At 35.7% G+C, this 20,946-nt stretch overlaps 2 protein-coding genes across 5 annotated transcripts; one reads left to right on the forward strand and one right to left on the reverse strand.

The window, feature by feature from the left end:
- Positions 1–9: 9 nt before the first annotated feature.
- Positions 10–17,520, reverse strand: LOC133788576 (putative B3 domain-containing protein REM4). 4 transcript variants are annotated; one of them, XM_062226099.1, is made up of 8 exons: positions 17,049–17,520; positions 2,029–2,231; positions 1,644–1,932; positions 1,400–1,557; positions 974–1,253; positions 739–891; positions 485–608; positions 10–365 (listed from the first exon to the last, which is right to left on the reverse strand). In XM_062226099.1, exons 1-5 carry the CDS (start codon positions 17,086–17,088, stop codon positions 1,074–1,076), a joined length of 870 nt encoding a protein of 289 aa, XP_062082083.1. In that variant the 5' UTR covers positions 17,089–17,520; the 3' UTR covers positions 10–365; positions 485–608; positions 739–891; positions 974–1,073. The 4 variants fall into 4 exon arrangements, 2 of the variants coding, with proteins under 2 accessions (XP_062082083.1, XP_062082082.1); XM_062226098.1 differs by having other exon boundaries at positions 485–653; XR_009873286.1 differs by lacking the exons at positions 10–365; positions 485–608; positions 739–891; positions 974–1,253; positions 1,400–1,557 and adding an exon at positions 16,124–16,267 and having other exon boundaries at positions 1,918–1,932; positions 2,100–2,231; positions 17,049–17,489.
- Positions 3,106–6,037, forward strand: LOC133788577 (probable homogentisate phytyltransferase 1, chloroplastic). Its single transcript, XM_062226101.1, has 6 exons — positions 3,106–3,194; positions 3,417–3,698; positions 3,857–3,958; positions 4,377–4,472; positions 4,606–4,677; positions 4,759–6,037. Exons 3-6 carry the CDS (start codon positions 3,899–3,901, stop codon positions 4,855–4,857), a joined length of 327 nt encoding a protein of 108 aa, XP_062082085.1. The 5' UTR covers positions 3,106–3,194; positions 3,417–3,698; positions 3,857–3,898; the 3' UTR covers positions 4,858–6,037.
- Positions 17,521–20,946: the final 3,426 nt, after the last annotated feature.

Consider the following 20,946-nt stretch of genomic DNA (forward strand, 5'->3'; position numbering starts at 1 on the left):
ATAGTTCGAATCAAAAAGTAGTAAAAATTAATTAGGATCATATTTGAGAAACAGGGGAAGGCATAAAATTGAAACAACTCATTCATAGATTTGCATAATTACAACAGTTACTACTCTTGAGCCAAACCACTTTGTCTAAATATATAAACTTTCATCTCAGATTGATTTCTCTTAATCAGCTCAAAGATGCATACATCTCTTGGCTGAAGAGAGTTCCCTTTTGCAAATGCAGCCCACCCAGCAGAAAATTTATAATCTGATTTATAAGCCAATAACTTCACATACCAATATTTCTCACCAACCCAAAGCATCACAGTTTGTGTCTTTTCCTCAAAATAATGCACTCCAAAATTACATGGAATATGCTGCACAAAAAAGCATTGATATTTAACTTTCATTTCAAGTACTCAAAAACAATTTTGATACAAATTAGTATGCTTTTATCAATGAAATATATAACAGTAGAAGCAACGTTTGGACAAACCAGTACACATCCAAGCACGTGATTTGATCGCAAAATCACTTGGAAGTAAGGATTTTTCGAGAAGAATTGGCTGGCTGCTTCAGAAGCTCTCTAAGTCCAGAAGATGAAGGCCTCTTACAAGTACCTTGATTACCAGTATTTGCTTCAGATATCAGCTTCATAAAGTTGTCTGCATTTAATTTATAAACAAAATGTATGCTGACTTTGCTTAAGAATGTTGAACATTATTCTTGAATCATAGTCTCATAGCATACCTGAAGGTTCAACTTTAATTTTCTCTTGTTCTATCTTTACAATCAGGTTCTGTGGAATCATGTTGGCTTTATCATAATTAAAAGAAGATTCAACTTTCACACAAGGATTTCTCTTTCTCTTGGATGGTGTAGTTGTTCTTCTCTTATTTGCAACTGAAAACAACACTTGTAAGTAAGTCAAATACTATAACCATAACTATTGCATTCAATTATATTAGTTAAGAGCATTTCTCACCTTGCTTGTTACATGCATCATCAGCTATCTTAACAATGGAAACTTTAAATGAAATTTCATTGCCATTGTTAGTAAGTTCAAATGTGCAAACATCACCCGCTCACAGACTATTGTCCAGTGCGAATGCTTTCCAGCCATGGCTTAACAATTCAGCTCTGGGTAACACATTTCTTTGCCTCATCCTTAATTGGACAAACCAAGATCTACCATCCGAAACCCAAAGCCTTACCTCACATTCTTTCTTACTATTGTACTTCTCCACAAACTTGTATGGCAAGCACTGACCAAATGAAAAACAAGAACACAGAAAATATTAAACAAATCTGATCATCTAGGAAGACAGAATATATATGCTATGGAAATAGATGCCAAGTTTATGAGTAAAAAGAAACTGATAATTTAACATGTATAAACTGGAAAACTTACAAAATTACAACGGCTAGTTGTGTACACTGCACGCATAGTGACTGTGAAGGATGGCCTTTTAGTTTGAGAACAACTTGCTCTTTCAAGAACTTGCTCCTTCATGGTGCTACAAGATTCTACTTTACTTGATCGACTTTCTTTTGTCATGACATTAAGTTCTACAGCCTCATAAAGAAAATTTATTTAGGGAATGATATCAGGACAACAATAATATTATTATAGAATAAGTAGAGCTCATGTTTACCTGGTACCATAGGGGAATTTGCTACTCCATTTTCACAAAAAATAACGACTTCAAACAACATTATCCCCGTACTCTTTCTCAAAACAAAGGCACAAACATCACCTAATTTCAAATTATTGTCTTCAGCAAATGCCTTCCAACCACCCTCAAATCTGGTTTTTGGAGACCTGCCATGCGATCTGAAATAGTATTTCACAGACCAGGTCCTTCCATCCTGAACCTTAAGGATCACATCTTGATGCTTACTAGTACTGAGGAGGTAATGTTTTGCAAAGACAGATGGTATAATCTTGGCAGAAGATTAAAAAGAATAAAGTCAATATGAAAAACATTTTTTATGTGAGTATATTTCAATTGAACTTGTAGGAAGCATATAATTAATTACCATATTAAGCTTAGTTCCAACAAACGATGGTCGCATGCAAATCATGAAAAAGGGATCTTTAGATTTAAAACCTTTAGCTCTCTTAAGGGCTTCAGCCATTTCTTTTGCATTCAACTTCTGCTTCCTTAAAAAATATTCAGGTTCCATCCACCTTGGTAGGGGAGAATCTCCACATACTTTATCAGAAAAATCCCACTTCATGACTGAAAACACATTCAACAGATTTCACAAATCATTCAAAATATGTTAATAATTACCATTGAAAATTTATTTGTCATGCATTATTTGGTTCCTGACTTGGAACAACCAAAACTATATTCTTCATAAAAAGGTCAAGACTTTTAGATTGATTGTTGTTTGTTGAACAGTTCTTTCTCGTTATTGATTTTTGTATGAAATATAAGTATAGGAAAGTAGTTAATTTGTTAGTTTCCCCTTATTTCCATATCTGATTGATTGTTAGTTTGTTGACTTTTTTTTTTGAAGTAATATAAAAACTTGCTGATTTTAACTCTAAAAAAAAATCTAAATTAATTTTATTTCCATTTTTATGCTCTTTTTTTTTTTGAGGAAATGTGAGAGAAAAACATTGCTGTGCTGGGTTACAACCCAGTTCATTGAAGCAATGCATTGAAACATCTATATCCTACCAGAGACCAAATAAAAGATTCCTGGTTAATGCTGCTGATGGACAACCTCTTGAATCGGAGCCAAAAAATGTTTTGAACTCCGTTAAAGATTCCTTGGATGCTTTCTATAGGTTTTCTCGGCCACTTACAGTCATAGGCACGGTAGGTTATTTAAATTTAGCGGGGCGGTCCCAGAATAGTCATTATATTAATCTCATTCATTTAAACTTCAATTTATTGATAATATTGTTTCCTATCAATTTTTGGAGACTCATCCTATTTTTTCTGGAAGCAGGCATTGAGCATAGTCTCAGTTTCCCTACTTGCAGTCGAGAAGCTTACAGAATTTTCACCATTATTTTTTGCTGGGATGTTGGAGGTGAAGTTTAAAATACTTTGAACTGCTTTTTTTTAATTCACACCATGAATTTCGTTCTTATGAATTTGATCTTTTCAATTCGGGCTATTGCAGCTGCCCTCCTAATGAACATTTACATTGTTGGTTTGAATCAGTTGTATGATATTGATATAGACAAGGTAGCTCTTACCTCTTACTGTCTTACATTCTCTTAATTTTCAATGAAGAAAATGCATATATTTTATTCTTACATTTGAGCATAAGGTCACTACACCAGTTCCTAGTTCTTTGCCTTAATATATTTTTTTTCTTCTAGAGAGACTATCTACAATTCTACATGGTTACATGGGATACATCAAGGATTTTCTAACTCTAGTTATCTATGGCGTATTTCATCACAGGTTAACAAGCCATATCTTCCGTTGGCGTCAGGGGAATATTCAATTCAAACTGGTGTCATGATTGTCGCATCCTTTTCTGTTCTGGAATGGGAATTAGCTTTCTGTATTAATGTATTGTGCAAAATATTGTAAAATTATTATTGTGTATTTGCAGCCTATAATATTCTGACTACCTATCACTTTATTTTTCAGAGTTTTGGCCTTGGATGGATTGTTGGGTCATGGCCATTATTTTGGGCCCTATTCATCAGTTTTGCATTGGGAACTGCTTATTCAATCAATGTGAGTTTGTCTAATCTCAGAATTTTTCATATACAATGCCTTATCAGCGGATATTTTGAAATATATACTTAGTTTTATGTCACCTAATGACAAAATGTTAAGGTGGAAACTTTACAGAATCTGTTTCTCACTTGGTAGCTTAACACCTTTCATGTCAGGTGCCCCTTTTGAGATGGAAGAGATTTGCTTTAGTTGCAGCAATGTGCATTCTCGCAGTTCGAGCAGTGATTGTTCAACTAGCTTTTTTTCTTCACATGCAGGTTATGTTATATCTATTCCTCTTGTTGCAAGCCAAGTTGAACTTTGGATGTCTCTTTCTACTCATACTATGCATGATCCAAACATTCTTATTTCTTGTGCCCAAAGCTGATTGTCTTTTAATAAAAATAAGTTTTCATTATGCCATTTATTGTATGGATATAAACTAAAAATAACTAAATCATGCATGACATAGATATTAAGAATGTAAATGAAAAGGAACATGTACCATATAAATAGAAGGGGAAGGAATAATGTTTATTTGGGTATCTGTTTTACCAAATAGTTGCTTATTTTAGCCATTTGTTATTATGATCATGTAAATTATAATAGTAATGCATTTCAGATTTCAATAATTTTTTTTTTAAAATTGAAAAGATTTCAATGATTCCAAGTACTGAAATATGCACTGATTTTCAGACCCATGTCTTTAAAAGGCCAGCTGCCTTCTCAAGGCCTCTCATCTTTGCAACTGCATTTATGAGCTTCTTCTCAGTTGTTATAGCATTATTTAAGGTATCAACTTTTGTTTTTTTTTCCATGGAACTATGTTGTGTGCTTTCCCTTTCTGCTTGGTTGGGCACACCAAACTCAGACATAGTTGAAATCTTTTTTTTTTTTCCTTTTTCTGTTGTTGAATAATGTGTAGGATATGCCTGATATTGATGGAGACAGGATTTATGGCATCCGATCTTTTACAGTGCGCTTGGGTCAAAAGCGGGTTAGTATTAAATGTTTAGCCTTTTTTGTTACCACTTTTTGTACACCTTATTTTGTTCCCATACTAAATCACATTGTGCAGGTGTTTTGGATATGCATTTCACTACTTGAAATTTCTTATACTGTTGAGGAACATAGTTTATGTATATTGGTTTTGTATGAATGTGACTATTCTCGATAGTTTAAATAGATCTTTTTATGAGGGAATATGTTGTTTCCAGTTTTAATTCTCTCTGCCAATCGAAGTCTTTCAGAGGGATTTAGTCTTAGTGTTTGCATACCTATGATGTTTATTCTAGCAAAAAAAGGGAAATCTACCACTGTTTTGTAATGTTAACTTTTGATATAGGTTATTTGATTAATCTTTTATTTTGTTGCTTCAGTTCAGTTGAGGTTGAGCAGTCTATACTTGATCACAGTAGATTTTGTAACAAGAAAACAGGTTGATATTTAACTTTCATCATCAAGTTCTGAGGTTTGTGTTTTTCTCCAATTAATTATTCTTTTAGATTGAACATGTCTATGCTCGTCACATGCTCAGAGACATATCTTTCCATGAAAAGAATCTGGACTTGAGGCTGGATCTGTGCACCAAAAGAATTGTAACTACTTTTACAGTAAGTTTTCTTTGTTTAATTACAGATGCACCTATATCTATAGAATTTATAACATTTAAATTCTTTTCTTTCTCTGTTTAAGATATATTTATTGTTAAATCTTAATTGTGCATATCCTAAAACTAAAAAGTAAACAAAGGAACAAAATAGATCTAAACTTGTCTAGAAATATCTGGTTTATCACTTCATAATGATGCTGATTTCGGCTAAATTCTTCATGCTATTACAGGATGATGACTTGGAAAGCCTCAAATTTTTGATAAATTCTGCTAGATGTTAGGCACCCAATAAAAGGTAAAAAAAATGAATAAATGAAGTTGTGGGTAGTGTAAAAGATTTTCTTGAATGGTGAGTTATATTTTGTGGTTAAAGAGTGTTAGTGGTCTCTTGAATACACCATTAATCTGTTCGTGGGTCTTTGTATTGCTGATGCACACTAGTATGTTGAATAACTAGAATGAATATTTATTGATACCAAAACCAGATTACAAGGGGTTCCAAGACTTATTCACCATGGATTATATTTCTTATGAGAATAGTTTCATTCTTGTTAGCATGCAGTTTTATATTTGCTGCTTATCTTTCTCTGTTTATTTTTCAGAGAGTTTGAACAAGTTCCCTCGAAGGACTAGTACACCATATGGGGTTCACAGTCAAGCACAACAAGCTGAAGAACAGCTACAACATCAGAAACAATAGCATCATCCAAACTATAGTTTGAAGTAAAAAATGTTCAAGATTATAAAACTTTATTATGGTTTATATAATATAACAAACTAAAAATGTGATCAAAATAATTAAATGTAACAGTTGAAAAGTGTTATGAAAAAAGTATAAGATTAAATTTCAAATTTATAACCAAAAACTCTATTTAAATGTTATTATTTGAATATTATAGCAACTAAAAATGTGTTATTGAATAGTTTAAGATAACACCGAACATAACATTCAAATACTGTTATAGAAAAGACTGGACTTTTAATAACAGGGGCTATGTTAGCATTTTCAGAAGTGTTATCAATAGTCCCAGTTAGCAGTTTTTAAGTGTTATGAATACTGTTTTTTCTTGTAGTGTAAAATCGTGTAACTAAGGGTAGTGACAAGGGTTAGTGTAATGCCCCAAAATTCCTAATAAGATTTAGGACCTTGATTAGGAGGCCGGGAGGGCCATAATTGATTTATTATGCCATTAAATGATTATATGCATGTTTATGTGAATTATATTATAATATGATGATAAATGCATGCATATGAGTCTATTTTTTAATTATAAGAGCATTTTAATAATTTGGCCCGTTGAGGGCATAATTGTGTATTATTATGCATGTTGATGAATTATGAGTAATACCACATTATATGTGGATTTGTTCGAGCCATTCGGCATGAGATGATCATGGAATGCAAGTTTTCGGTCTGGTCATAACAAGGTTAATTTCGAGGCTCGGGTTGAGTCTCGAGGTGATTTGATGAATTATAACATTTTCGGGAATTAAATGGTAATGTGATATGATTTATTAGCATTTGAGAATATTGAGAATAGTAGGAATTGGAGGGTGTTAATTATAATTAACGAGATAGGTGGGTAAGGACGATTCTGTCCTTGGTGGCTGTTAAGTCTTTTATTTAGGCATGAGGGAATTTAGGTATTTTCACCCTAAAGGGTATGTTTCAGCCATTAAAGCTTAGAAGGATGTAGAAAAAAAAACAGAGCATTATCCTTCCCTTCAACCGATCACCATTTCCTCTCCATTTCTCTTAGGATTTTGAAGCATCTTTTAAGGAATCAAGCTAGGGAACCAAGCTGTGATAAGCTAGGGTTGGGTTCTACCATTGAAGAGGGTGCTAAGCTGAGATTGAGGTGGGTTTTAAACCCTAGAATCTCTTGTTCTTGCTCTATTTTCATTTGGAGATTCAGTTTGGTTTTGAGTTGGAAAGTTGATAGTTTGACGGAAGTTTTGGCTAGGGTTACTTGGGTTGTGATGCCTAGGACATGTGTAGATGATATTTGGGTTCATTTGGGGGTTTAAATGGAGTTTGGAAGCTTGTTTTTCAGGTTGGAAATGGAAAACTCGAAGGAAGAAGAACTAGGGCTGTTCCAGCCTGGTCCTAGCTCTATAGTGCCCAAAGGAGGGCGCTACAGCGCTATCCAGGGTCAGACTGCCTAGGTTGTAGTGCTGAGGCGCTAGGGGGGCAGCGCTTCCCTAACTTCTCAAATGCATGTTTTGGGTGTTTTTAAGGGTTTTTGGCTCAGGGTTTCAATTCCTAAGGCACGAGATCAAATCTACTCACCGTTTGGGTACAATTTGGGGTCCTGGGAGTGAGGTTTAGGTCAAGACCCTTTTATTGTTGATTTCATTAATGGAGATTGTATTTGGTTATGACTAGGTGATCGCTAAGGGATTAAATGATTGATCATTCTCAAGGGTCGTTCAATTGTTCTTTCTCGCTCGAACCAGAGGTAAGAAAACTGCACCCAGTATGTGATGCACAAGAAACATGTGATTAGGGCATGCCATGAATGTTGAATATGAGATTGATCAGAGCTTGAGTCTCTGTGTTTTTGCATGATCCTAATTATGCTAGAAATTGTTAAGTAAGCATGCTGAATGCCCTACATTTGGATATTTGACATATGATATATGCCTGATAGCATTGCTGACTTGTGCGTGGCACTGACTAACTAGTCAGAATTGGCAATGGTGTCAGTATCAACTGTGAAGCCATGAATCATTTGTCAAATTCGGCAGTAGTACTGAGCACTGGTCATTTGGTATTGACTAATAAGTCAAGAACGGTCTTAGTGTGTTTAATGCAAGCTGATAAAGATTAGATCTAATTGACATCTACATTGAATGACTCAAATGAGCATTAATGCCAGACCGACCTCAAGTTTGATGAAAACTAAAAGCGCTTGTCTAGCCTAAGGCTAGTCACTTAGAGCCAGAGAGCGCCGGTGACTGTTTAGTCACATGGCTATGGGTGCTGAGCCCAGGTGACTACTTCGTCACATGAATGTGGGTGCCGAGCCCCGTAGTGACTTGTTCGTTAGTCAATCATCTGATTAGAGCCATTGCCAGAAAGCCTAGGTGACTGTTTCATCAAATGGCTATGGGTACTGGCCCCGTAGTGACTTGCTTGTCAGTCACTCATTATGGTTAAACAGAACCTCAAAAGTGATATTCACTCATCTGTTCAGGGCTATAAGCTTTGTATGATTATAATGATCATCATTAGCATGGTTGTGGGAGCCCTGTGGTGACTTGCTTGTCAGTCACTCCTTATGGTTAACAGAACCACTAGTGTTAAATCACTCATCTGATTAGGATTGACTTGATAGTCAACCAATCAGGAGGGCAGGATTTCTCATCCTAGATTCCCCAACATTATCTGAACTTATTTGCATGCTTGAATAGAGCTATAATTGCTAGGCATGCCATATATGATTTTGTGACATGATACTACTATTCATGAGCATATTGAGTTTTCTTGCTAGCCTTCGGCTCATGAGTGCTATGTCGTGTAGGTAAAGGAAAAAGAAAACTGGACCATCCTTGAGTTGGAGAGTTTAGGTGACGATGTGTACATATGCGGCTGCTCGACCGCCACGGCCGAGGGTTGAAGAGGAACTAGGGTTAAACCCAGTTTTGCCACTTAGATCGGCTGGTTGTAAATATTTTCTTGTAATGAACCTTTAAATTATATTTTTTGGGATCTCAGTGTATAAATTAAACGTTTTAGTGAAACTTTATATCTTAACCAAAATTTTTAACCCTAAACCGCTAATCGTACTTAGTTACACAATTATGGCCAAATGACTCGGTTAGCGAGTTTAACACTGTTCAAATTGCACACCGTAATGATCCCTGGAGTTTGGGGTGTTACAACTTGGTATCAGAGCGAGCCAAGGCTAAGGGTTCCTGAAGAAAAGCTGGGCATGTACACTCATCATCAAAGATAGCTTCACTCAAGGAATGGTAACTATTTCTGTAGTTATGTGCTTAACTGCTTTAATAGAATGTAAATTCTTTACCTGAACATTGTATTAGGGAGCATGAGATTTTGATAGAGCCTGGCTCTTGACTATATGATTACCTGATCCATGAATATATATTAATGTGATATTTTCATGCTGGATTGGTGGCATGGTATGTATGTTGGAAGAGCTAGAATTATGATTGATGAATGAATGCCAGGGGCATGTTTTTAGCACTGCAGTGATTTTTGAATGTGGTGTGTTAAGATTGATCGCGTGGGGAAAACTCTTGACATGCTCATCATATTTAATGGGTCAAGTTATTGACTGCATATTCAATCAGCAGGTTTGTATCCAAGGCATATTATGAGGCCTAGTGGTGGTTATACAGAGGCTGAGAGTTTCAGCCAGGGGTTAAGAGGTGGTTATATCTATAGTCCCAAGGATTAAAGGGTAATTGTTTCAACAAATGCGACCGTCCTTGAACATAACTATATGAATAGCTATTAACCTCAGAACAAGGTAGTATTGGAGGAACTCACAGTTGATAAGATTCCATCATAATCATCTTCAACATTAAATGATAAACGAAAAATCGAGGAATTCATGATTCCTGAAAAAGAAACCTTGGTGCAACGTCATAGTGGGAGGATTGTGAGGCAACTTGCTTGCTACGAACATGAGGCACATGTCCTTGTTTCCCTTGTTTCTGATACAGACAAGGACGATCCATTAACCTTTAAAGAGGCAATGGGTGATCCTGAAAAAGGAGAAATGGAAAGAAGCCATGAACCAAGAAATGGAATCGATGTATTCCAATTCTGTCTGGAAACTTGTGGATCCACTTGAAGATGTCAGGCCCATAGGGTGTAAGTGGATATACAAGAAGAAAATAGGTGTAGAGTGGGAAATTAGAGACTTTCAAAGTGAGGCTTGTAGCCCAAGGTTACATTTAGAGAGAAGGTGTTGATTATGAAGAAACATTTTCTCCTGTGGCCATGCTCAAATCCATTCGTATCCTCTTATCCATAGCGATTGCCAATGATTATGAGATATGGCAAATGGACATCAATACAACATTTCTAAATGGCTATCTTGATTAAAGTATCTATATGGTACAACTAGAAGGGTTCATAAAGAAAGGGGGAGATCAAAAGGTGTGCAAGTTGCTGAAATCCATTTATGGATTAAAGCAAACATCTAGATCCTCGAATATCACTTTTGATTAAACAATTAAAACATATGGCTTCGAACAGAATATCGAAGAAGCATGTGTGTATAAACACATCAAAGGAAAAGTAGTGATTTTCTTAGTTCTTTACGTTGATGCAATTTTGCTCATTGGGAACAATGTAGAGACATTGTCAAACGTAAAGAAGTGGTGAGCTGAAAAGTTCCAAATGAAAGATTAGGGTGAGGCGAGCTATGTTCTGGGAATCCAAATCCTAAGGGATAGGAAGAACATGCTCTTGGCACTTTCTCAGGCTAATTATATAGATAAGGTGCTTGAAAGATTCTCTATGGAGAATTCCAAGAAAGGTCAATTATCGACCAGACATGGAATTGATATCTCCAAGGAACAATGTCTCAAGACTCCTCAAGAGGAAGAGGATATGAGAAAGTATCCCTATGCTTCAGTAGTTAGGAGTCTGATGTATGCTATGTTGTGTTCTAGGCCCGACATATGTTATGTAGTTGGGATTGTAAGTCATTATCAATCAAATCCTGGTTTGGAACATTGGATTGCAGTAAGGAAGATTCTCAAGTATCTTAGGAGAACGAGAGACCATATGCTGGTATATTCAGGGGGTGAGCTAAACCCTATTGGATACACTGATTCTCATTTCCAATAAGACAAAGACAGTTGAAAATCAACATCTGGGTCAGTGTTCACTCTTGGTGGAGGAGTTGTTGTCTGGAGAAGCATTAAACAATCTAGCATAGCTGATTCAACCATGGAAGTCGAACACATAGCGGCTAGTGAAGCAGCTAAGGAGGCGGTTTGGTTGAGGAAGTTATACACTGATCTGGAAGTTGTTACAGATATGGATAAGCCACTAATCCTATACTGTGACAACAGTGGAGCAATAACTAATTCCAAAGAATCGAGAAGCCACAAGAAAGGGAAGCATATAGAATGGAAATACCATCTGGTAAGAGAGATTGTACACCGAGGTGATGTGACTACTATGAAGATAGCGTCGGAATAGAACCTGGATGACCCATTAACCAAGACACCTCCTGCAAAGTCGTTCATGGGTCACGTGCGCAATATGGGATTAAGGGGTATGCCTCACTTGCTTTAAGGGAAAATGAGAGATTGTTAGGATTAGTGCCCTAAAAGCATGTAAAGACATTTGATTGGTTTTGAATAAAAGTACAATTTTATTATTAGTGATAGTTATAATTATTGTTTGAATTAATTATATAATAATATCAATAAAATTCCATATTCATTTATGAGAATATGATCTTGTAATAGTACTAGAGAATTAAGATCATATATAATGAATAAAATAGTTAGTAACATATTAAAGGAAGGAATCTTTGATGAATGGTTACTAGTACGGTTTGCTAAGCATACGAGATGCAAGTAACCTAGATTCCGATTACTGATGCGGATAAACATCTTAGTAAAGGTGTTGTATATAATAGAGATTATATATGACATGACTGATGATAATTAATTATCTTTATAAACTTGCTGTTTGACTTAAATATTTAATTCTTATCATATTAGATGATCATTTGTAGATCAGTCTAAATCCTGAGTATTCATGAACTCCTATTTATGTTTATTGGATCTTTTGATTCACTCGTTAAGGGCTCTTAGAATAATTAGGCTAATGACTTTTGTTTTGGAGATTCAATATCATGGATGGCTGGGAACATGAATTACAATATCGATTATTGGTTCCCTTAAGGGTTGATTCTGGAACTGAATAGTAATTGAGCTCAAATCTATAATTAGATTATAGATTACTTATTCACTTGTGAATTAATGATATTTAAGGATCAAGAAGTAATTAGAAGGGTAAAATGATAATTTTGACTAGCTCTAATCAACGAACCAATAATGAAGGAGATAACTACATATATTGATTAGATCAATGGAATACTAGAGAAAACTCTGTAAATATAATTCTGTAACTACTTAGAGTGCAATTCCATATTTATAGTGGAGTAATCATAGAATTAATAAATAAGATTATTAGGTTAAAGAGTTTAATTAATAATCTGATTTATTGGAGCTTCGTATTATAGGTCCATGGTCCCCAGATGACCTCTGTCCTACACTGTCAAGTGTAAGGATGTCAAAAGAAAGATTTGTAAAGAGAAATGACTAAATTGCAAAGGAATTAATTTTCCAGGGCAAGGAAATAATTATGTGATAATTATGGGTAGTTGATTAATTTTGAATTAATTAATTATTTAACTATATTATTTTTATTTTGAAAAAATATAGATTAAAATTAATATTAATCTTGTTTGGATTAATATAAAGAGAGAGAATAATAAATATCTTATTTATAATATGATATTTATTTATTTAATTTAAAATTGATATTTTAAGATAAAATTAATTTTGAATTAACTAATATTTATGTTGGGATCAATATCTTGTTTTAAAAGTTGATTAGATAAACAAATGAGAAAATTAGGGAAACCCTAATAGTGCTGGGCGACACACACTGTATAGTATAATGTGTGGCACCTAACTCAGGGATTTTTATCCCTGGGATTTGAAATTTGAATTTAAAAAAAGTTTGTTTAATCAGTTATATAATTATTCTTTTTAAATATGTTTAAATAAATAATTAAATAAACATTTCTATTCAGTTTTTAATTTGAATTATATTTTTAATTAAATAAAGATTATTTAATTAGATTAAATATCTTTATAAGTCTGATAGTACGTGACTTTCAGAAAAATGCTTGATTATTATTTTGAATAATAAAAATACAGACTCTCTTTATAAAGAGATAGTTTTCTCTAAACCTGAAAACTATTCTAATCCTTCTCTCTGTCAAAACTCTCTAGATCTCATGTGTTGAGTACATCTAGGGAGTGACATAAATCAACATTTTTAGTCCTACGTGCCTACACACATCCTTGTGTGTTTGAGGATTGGCTGGAAGATTAGAGTGTGATATCTCAGAACACTGGATAGGAAGATCATTGATTTATATAAAAAAGACTCAAGGAAACTTGATAGGCTATAAGAGGTAATCCCTGATCTATTTGTATGTGATTTAATATTTATATATGTGTATGATCCTGGCTGCTATTAATATTTATTAAAATGGGTCCATATATTCCGCTGCCTACTTTTGATTTGTTCATTTAATACAACCACATAGCTCATGCATGGTTAGGGTTCAAGATCCCTAACTTTGTCTTCCTCGTCAAGCTATTTCAAACTCTAACCACTAGATCTATTATCATCCTTTTATTCATTCCGATCATGTTTCTAACCATTATATAACAACAATATAGACCGTAGCATGCATTTCTATCATTTAAAAATAATCATCCATGCGCATCTACCCATATCACCATTATCATGCATTCAAAATTAAGAACTTTAATGGAAACTTTAATGAAAACTTAAGAATGTACAAGAAATCTTACCCCACGAATTCAATAGGCCTTGACGCCTCTCAGGAGCACCACGACTCAAATGGGAAATGTCGGCCAATTAGGGTTTTTAGGCTTGAGAACTCAAACTTAAGGGCTCGAGAATGATTCTACTATCAAATTTATTAGAATTCGAGGTCCTAGAGGCTAGTATATTATTCCAAAGCTTTTAATCAGTTTAGATTGTGATGGTTATTTATTATTAGGTTGTGACTAGGTTGACCATTAAGGCTCGAGATTAGGGATCGTGCTTGGGATCGCCTTGTACTATCAGCTCGGGACTCATGGTAAGAAAAATGTCTGTGCCCGTAAACCAGGGCATGACCCGATTATCTGTTCTTATATTGTGCTCAATGTTATGTGTAAATGTTTGTAACTTTTACGTCATATATGTGTTTTTTACGGAGCGGCAAAGGCGGGATCCGCATTAAGCATGCGGAATGTAGGCCATCAAGGCAAGGCCATCTAAGGGTGCCGTACTCACCCGCTCGGTTAAGACAGTGAACTTGGTGCCTGGTAACATATCCTGACCGACTTAGGTCACTGTTGTGAAGTTTAATAGAAACTTGTGGATTGTCTGTTATGGTTGATTAGTTATTTATTTATTGAAATAATATTGTATGTTGTGTTGTGAAGTTTTCTTGCTGGGCCTCGGCTCACGAGTGCTCTATAGTTCAGGTGAGGGCAAAGAAAACGTCAATCAACCATGACTTGGAGGGCACGGAGCGGTGCGTACATGTTTGGCCTACTTGGTCGCCACGATTGGGGTACTTTTTAGGAGCATAGTAAAATGTCTAATTTTGTCGCTTAGGTCGACTGTACAGTGACTTTTGAATTGTAAATATATTTTAAACAATATTTTTGGATCCGAATGTAACTCTTTTATGATCTTAATGAAAGTACAAATCTTTTATATGAAATTTTTATTAAATGAGTCATTATGTTAATTTAATTACACTTTTGGGTCTAACACCTCGATTAGCGAATCAAATACACATTTTAAACCCACATGGTAATGGCTCTAGGGTAGTAGGGTGTTACAACTTGGTATCAGAGTGTGCCAAGGTTTATGGTTCCTGCAGATTGACTGAACATGTACACTCATTGCCAAAGACAAGCTCGAGATTACGTAAAATATTTGTCTAATTGCTTATTTGAATCGTCCTATCTGCTTGTTGATATAGAGAGCATGGCGTATATAAATTTATTTTGTGGGAGTAAGGCTTGATAATTGATGCATGAATGTTATAGACTTATGTCTTGGTATGCATATTGTATGTGGTTATTGCGTTGTTTGGCCCTGCTCGTGGAATAGTTTTGGATATGATTATAATGCATGATAGGTTAAGTCATTGACTGCAGAAAGATTTCGAAGTTATGTATCCAAGGCAGTCAATTGGACAAGACATTGTTAATATTGGGGTTGCAAATGATATTCGGGGCCATAATCCTCCATCTGCCCCATGGGATTGACAGCAGATGTTTGTTGGCAAGCAACACTACTACAAAAAAGGCTTTTTAGGTCTTGCAGGGTGCAAGTCCTCTATTTGAGAGCCTTAAAAACTGAGGTTTTTTAGGACTCACATTGCGAGTCCTAAAAGAATATCAGCGAGCCCTAAAAGAATGTCCGTGTGTCCTAAAAGATCCTGCTGAGTGCCTTTAAGTAAGGTTTTTAGGGCTCTCTTCTCGTGCCCTTAAAAGTTATATTTTAAAAAATTTATTTATTGTTATTTTAAATTAAAAATTATAATTTAAATGAACCATTTATATACAAATTAATCTAAAAAATTATAGATTAAAATAACAAAACTTATACAAAGTATTTACAAATCTAATCAAACAAATTTTGGAACAAATATAACACTACTACTTGACTCAAAAATCATATAGCCTTGTCTATAACATAATCATCTTAACATTAAAAAATATATAACTAGATTTACAAAGTAAATAATTAACCACTCAAACAAGAATTCTTTACTCTAATAAAAATTACAAATAAAATAAAACACTAAATTCATTGTCAAACAACATATCTTTTTAATTCTTGTCCTTGTACTCACCCTCGTCATCAATAATCTTTCTAAAGTAAGGATTGGCTGCCATTAATTTCTTTCTAAAATCATCCATGAAACATGAAAAATCACATTATAATACACCAAACATGAAAAATTATAACTAGATTTTTATTGTAGTGTAATTAAATAAGTTTACTCACAATTGTTACACAACTCTCTTGCTACCAATGTCTCAGTCCAAGTGTGACAACATATTCATTGCGATATCATTTATAGGAGTAGTGTCATTAAAATTTTGAAGAGAAAACTGGAGAGCATATCCCCTAATTTACTAGCCTAGCCATCTGTCACAATAACCACAAACAATTCAAACAAATCAAACAACACACACGTTTTCATCCATATATCACCACAGCACACAAAATTCTCAGAACCTACTTCACTAATACATGCAAGTTTTCAACCTTCCGTTATCATCATGGCACACAGAATTCTCAAACGTACTTCACTACGGATGAATATATAAGATATCCAACCTCTACTAAAGTTATACAATTTATATTAAAAATAAAAAAAATCAAATACAACATACATCTCGCAAGACAACTACTAATCCAATGCTTTAAGAAAAATTGAAACATTAACCTACACATTAATATCAACATTATATTTAATTTTGTAAAATTTCACATAAATATAATTTAAATAATAAATTATGTATTTACTTTTTGACACCTTCTCATCAACCCAACAATAAAATATCTACATATATTGTTTTGAAGGCAACTTTTCAAAACCTAAATAACACTTTTATTTTCTTGTTAATTAATGTCATATATATGTTTAAAGAATGTGTTACATATATATATATAACTATCTAAATTATATATACAATTACTATAATTTTCAGATTTTTAGAAATAAAAATTCAAAAATTATCCCCACATAATATTTCAAAACAATGAAATATTTAATATGAAATTGGTAATCTATATCCTAAAAACATAAAACATAATATACCCAAAATCAAATTCAATACAATATACATAATTTAAATAGAACATTTCAGTATAAAATAAATATAAATAATTATTAATAAAAAAATGTTTAATGAAAAAAATATACCTGCCCGATGCCACCACCCGAGCCCAGCCCCTGTTGCCATCGCCCACCACCTGAGATGCCATCCCTACTATCCTCGCCCACCACCCGATCCCCAGCCAGCCCTGAGCCCAGCCCAATCGTCGTCGACCTCTACCTGAGCCCACATCCTGCGCCGTCGACCACCACCCTACCCCTAGCCCAGCCTAGCCCCGAGAACCCTAGCCGTCGACCCAGCCCACGAGCCCTGCCCTTGCGCCGTCGACCACCACCCACCTCCCGAGCCGCGCCCTTCCCTGCCCGAGCCCTCCCTGCCTGAGCCCCTCTCTGCACCGTCGACCTAGACCTAGCCCAGTTCAGCCCCGAACCCTTCCTTGCGCCATCAACCGAGCCCTCTAGCTAGCCCTGAGGCCAGCCCCCTAGACACCCCGGTTTCCCCCCACCCGACCCCTAGCCAGCCCCAAGCCCAGATCCCTTTTCTTCTTCTTTTTCGTTGTGGTTTTTAGATCTAAAAAAATAAACCCTAAACTACTTAATTCTAACTTAAAGCCTCAATTAATTAAGTGTGGATATTATGATAGAAATATTTTTATAGTCATTTATTTATCAATATGATGTGTTGGTGAAATGGTAATGTCTTAACTTAACTTATTGGGTGAGGGTTCGAAACTTGGTAACTCCATATATATTGTTTTTTAAAAAAAAATCAAAATTGTAAAGATGAGATTCGAACCCTGGACCTATAGTAAGTTAAATGGGTAGCAAACCACCACACCAAACTCTATTTCATGATATATATGTATTATTCACAATTTTATTATTACTAAAAATTCTTTAAGGACTCACTACGCAAGCCCTAAAAAGTCCAAGAGGTATTTATTAAAAAAACTAAATAAAAATTTTAGGACACGCATTAGTTATTAGCGAGTCCTCAAAGAATTCTTTAAAGAATCGTAACGCGAGCCCTAAAAAGTCCAATAGGCAATTATTAAAAAAACAAATCAAACTTTTAGGACACGCATCCGTTTTTAGGGCTCACAAAGAATTCTTCTAGGACTCGCAATGCGAGCCATAAAAAGACCAGGAGTTGTTTTTAGGGCTCGCATTTTGGTGAGTGCCCTCAAAAAGTATCCTAAAAGGGTGTTTTTCTAGTGTTGCAAGAAAGATTGCAAAAGCAGGAGGAAGATATTAGGTGGTTGAGACAGCGGGTTTCGTTAGGGAACGTTGCTCCGTATGTTTTGACAACAATGACACCAGTTTCGGTTCAGCCTGAGGGTGGAAACAGATGAGAATTTTTTTATGAAAGAATTCAGAAGCATTATCCTCCAGTTTTCGATGGAGGCTTGGATCCGTTAAGAGCTGAATAACGGATGGGCTTGATTAGCTCCATCCTTTACTATATGGGAGTTGTAGGCAGTGATAGATAGCTTGCGCCGTGTATATGATGCGAGAGGATGACCGAAATGGTGGGAAGTGGTATTCTAGACCCGGAATGTTGTAATGATGGGTTGGGAGGAATTCAAATAATTTTTCAACGAGAGGTACTACTGTGACGCAGTTCGAGTTGTGAAGACTAATGAGTTTATGAACTTGGTTCAAGGTAGTAAGAGAGCGACAGAGTATGTCAACGAATTTGATGGGTTGGCAAACTTTACTTTTGATTTGGTACCAATGGATGTGGCCTAGAAGGAATGATTCATTCAAGGACTAAACTCTGGGGTAGGCCAGAGAGTTAGGATCGCTCCAGTACATGAGATTTCTACCTACGTTGAGGCGGTAGGGATGTCCTTTGCTATAGAGGACACATGAGATGAAATATGGAGTGAGAGTGTCGTAGGGCAGGAAGATCAAACAATGGTGCCCCAATTTGTGGGATCATGTACGGGCGGAGGCCCGAGTGACCATAAAAGAAAGACCCCTAATAGTTTTACTACTCTTGGTCCTGATAGGAGGGGTCATAGTATTTAGGGCGGCAACGAGGTCTGGAGAAGTTATCCAGTGTGCGCCAAGTGCAAGAAATTCCATCGAGGAGATTGTAAAGTGAAGGCATGTCTTCTATGTGAAATAGTTGGACATTTCAAGAAGAATTGCTTGAGATCGAAGAGGGGAGAACCAAGGAGTGCGGATAGCCCAACTTCGGCTCGAGTGTCTGCCTTAATACAGTCAGAGCCCGAGGCTGGTTCCTCGGAGGTGATAGGTTGGATTTCTAGTTCTCGTTTCTTTATATTGTACTGATTTAGTCTGGTGCTACGTATCTCTTAGTGGAGACATAGATATGTGGTACATATTGTATGGTTATTACACTTGGGGGCTTGAGATCTTGTGTATGCTAGGGAAAGTTGGTAATTTCCAGGAGATGGGTCAGAGTATTATGGGTAGAAAGTAATAATAGATTGAGATGGTTATATGAGGATTTTGCTATGATCCTAAGTATGGATTAGTTTGCCAAATAAGGGACAATCATGGACTGTAAGAGAGGATGGTGACTTCCAGGTTTAAAAGGAAAGGACCTGGCTGTGTTTACGAGATGCCTAGCTATTGTGGTAAGTACCACTAGGGTTATGTCAGTTAGAATAGAGGGAAACTAGATTGGTCAGTGAGGTTTAATATGGGTTTACAAGGATTCGCAAGGATCGCTGTCGCGTCAAGGAATTGAGTGTGCTACGTGATTAAGGTAGGAATAGAACCAGTAGTAGAGACATCATGAAGAATGTCGCTAGCTGAGCAGAAAGAATTAAAGGTTCAGTCGAAGAATTTATTTGACTTAAGGGTGATCAGATGGAGCATCTCACCATGGGACATGTCAATGCCATTTGTTAAGGAGAATGCCAAGTCTGCAAGAATGTGGACTGCATATGGATAGCCAAATAAAGTAATTGTTAAGAATAGATATCCATTGCCAAGAATGATGAATTTATTTGTCCAGTTGCAAGGTAGGACAATGCTCTCAGGAATCCTCGATCTGGTTATTACTAGCCGAGGATAAAGGAAAGAGACATTTCATGAATCGCCGGTCGCACCAAGTATTATGTGATGGGTTATCAGTGAAGGCTCTTGAACTGACCAATTCTTAAAAGAATATAGGGATAGTGTGGACAAGTTGTATCTGGGTCGATCAAGAATATTTTGGATTACTTTCGATTAAGAACAAAACACGAATAACATTTTCGCTGATACCACCGAGGCGGAGGAAGCGGAGCGTTACAGATAAGGGTCCTGTAGGGATAAGTTTCAAATTCTCTAGAGTATGTTCAAGGTCACATTATGGGAAGTGATGGGATTGCATATGAGTAAAACAAGATAGAAACAATAAGGAATTTTCTAAAGGAACGCCTTTAGGGTTTGAAGCATTGGGAATCGGTAAGACATCTCAACTTTTACTTGAAGCATCTTCGGGAATTTCCATACCCTTGACTGAAGTAACATAGAAACCAAAAGTTTGTTTGAGTGGATAGTTTTGTACCGGATTCTCAGAAGTTGAAATAAGGGTTGATTAACACGCGATGGTATTAGAATATGCATGTGATGGATTGGTATAGGACGATGGTGCGATGGGCACTGTCCTTGCTTAAAACATGGAGTTGTAGTGCAGTACGTCAAGGATTAAGGTGCACTCGTGTGTATACTGAAAAGGTGATTGTTCTTGCTTCACGGTGGATAAAGGAATAAGAACATAGATGCTCTACATGAGACTTTAAGTTAACAATAATGCCGGTTAGCCATGGTTAGATTGAGATAGCGACCGGGATCGACATAGAACCTATGATTGATAATTAATAGATATACCTCTATGAACAATGAAATACAGAAGAAGGTTCTTGTAGGAATGGATAAGAATCCTACCATTTTAGCATGGATGGGTTAAGATATGAGGATCGGATGAGCGATTCGATGGATGCTGACATCGAGGTAGAGATTCTGG

This window comes from Humulus lupulus, chromosome 7 (assembly GCF_963169125.1).
Source record: "Humulus lupulus chromosome 7, drHumLupu1.1, whole genome shotgun sequence".
Lineage (NCBI taxonomy): Eukaryota > Viridiplantae > Streptophyta > Magnoliopsida > Rosales > Cannabaceae > Humulus > Humulus lupulus.

What these genes read in the sequence shown, in the direction of transcription:
- LOC133788577 (XM_062226101.1), top strand. Translation starts at nt 3,899, where the DNA reads ATGTGCATTCTCGCAGTTCGAGCAGTGATTGTTCAACTAGCTTTTTTT. An exon ending in CTTTTTTTCTTCACATGCAG is followed by an intron (nt 3,959 to 4,376) that starts GTTATGTTATAT and finishes ACTGATTTTCAG; the next exon opens with ACCCATGTCTTTAAAAGGCC. An exon ending in TGCGCTTGGGTCAAAAGCGG is followed by an intron (nt 4,678 to 4,758) that starts GTTAGTATTAAA and finishes CACATTGTGCAG; the next exon opens with GTGTTTTGGATATGCATTTC.
- LOC133788576 (XM_062226099.1), bottom strand. Translation starts at nt 17,088, where the DNA reads ATGGCAACAGGGGCTGGGCTCGGGTGGTGGCATCGGGCAG. An exon ending in AAATTCCCCTATGGTACCAG is followed by an intron (nt 1,558 to 1,643) that starts GTAAACATGAGC and finishes ATGAGGCTGTAG; the next exon opens with AACTTAATGTCATGACAAAA. An exon ending in CAACTAGCCGTTGTAATTTT is followed by an intron (nt 1,254 to 1,399) that starts GTAAGTTTTCCA and finishes TCATTTGGTCAG; the next exon opens with TGCTTGCCATACAAGTTTGT.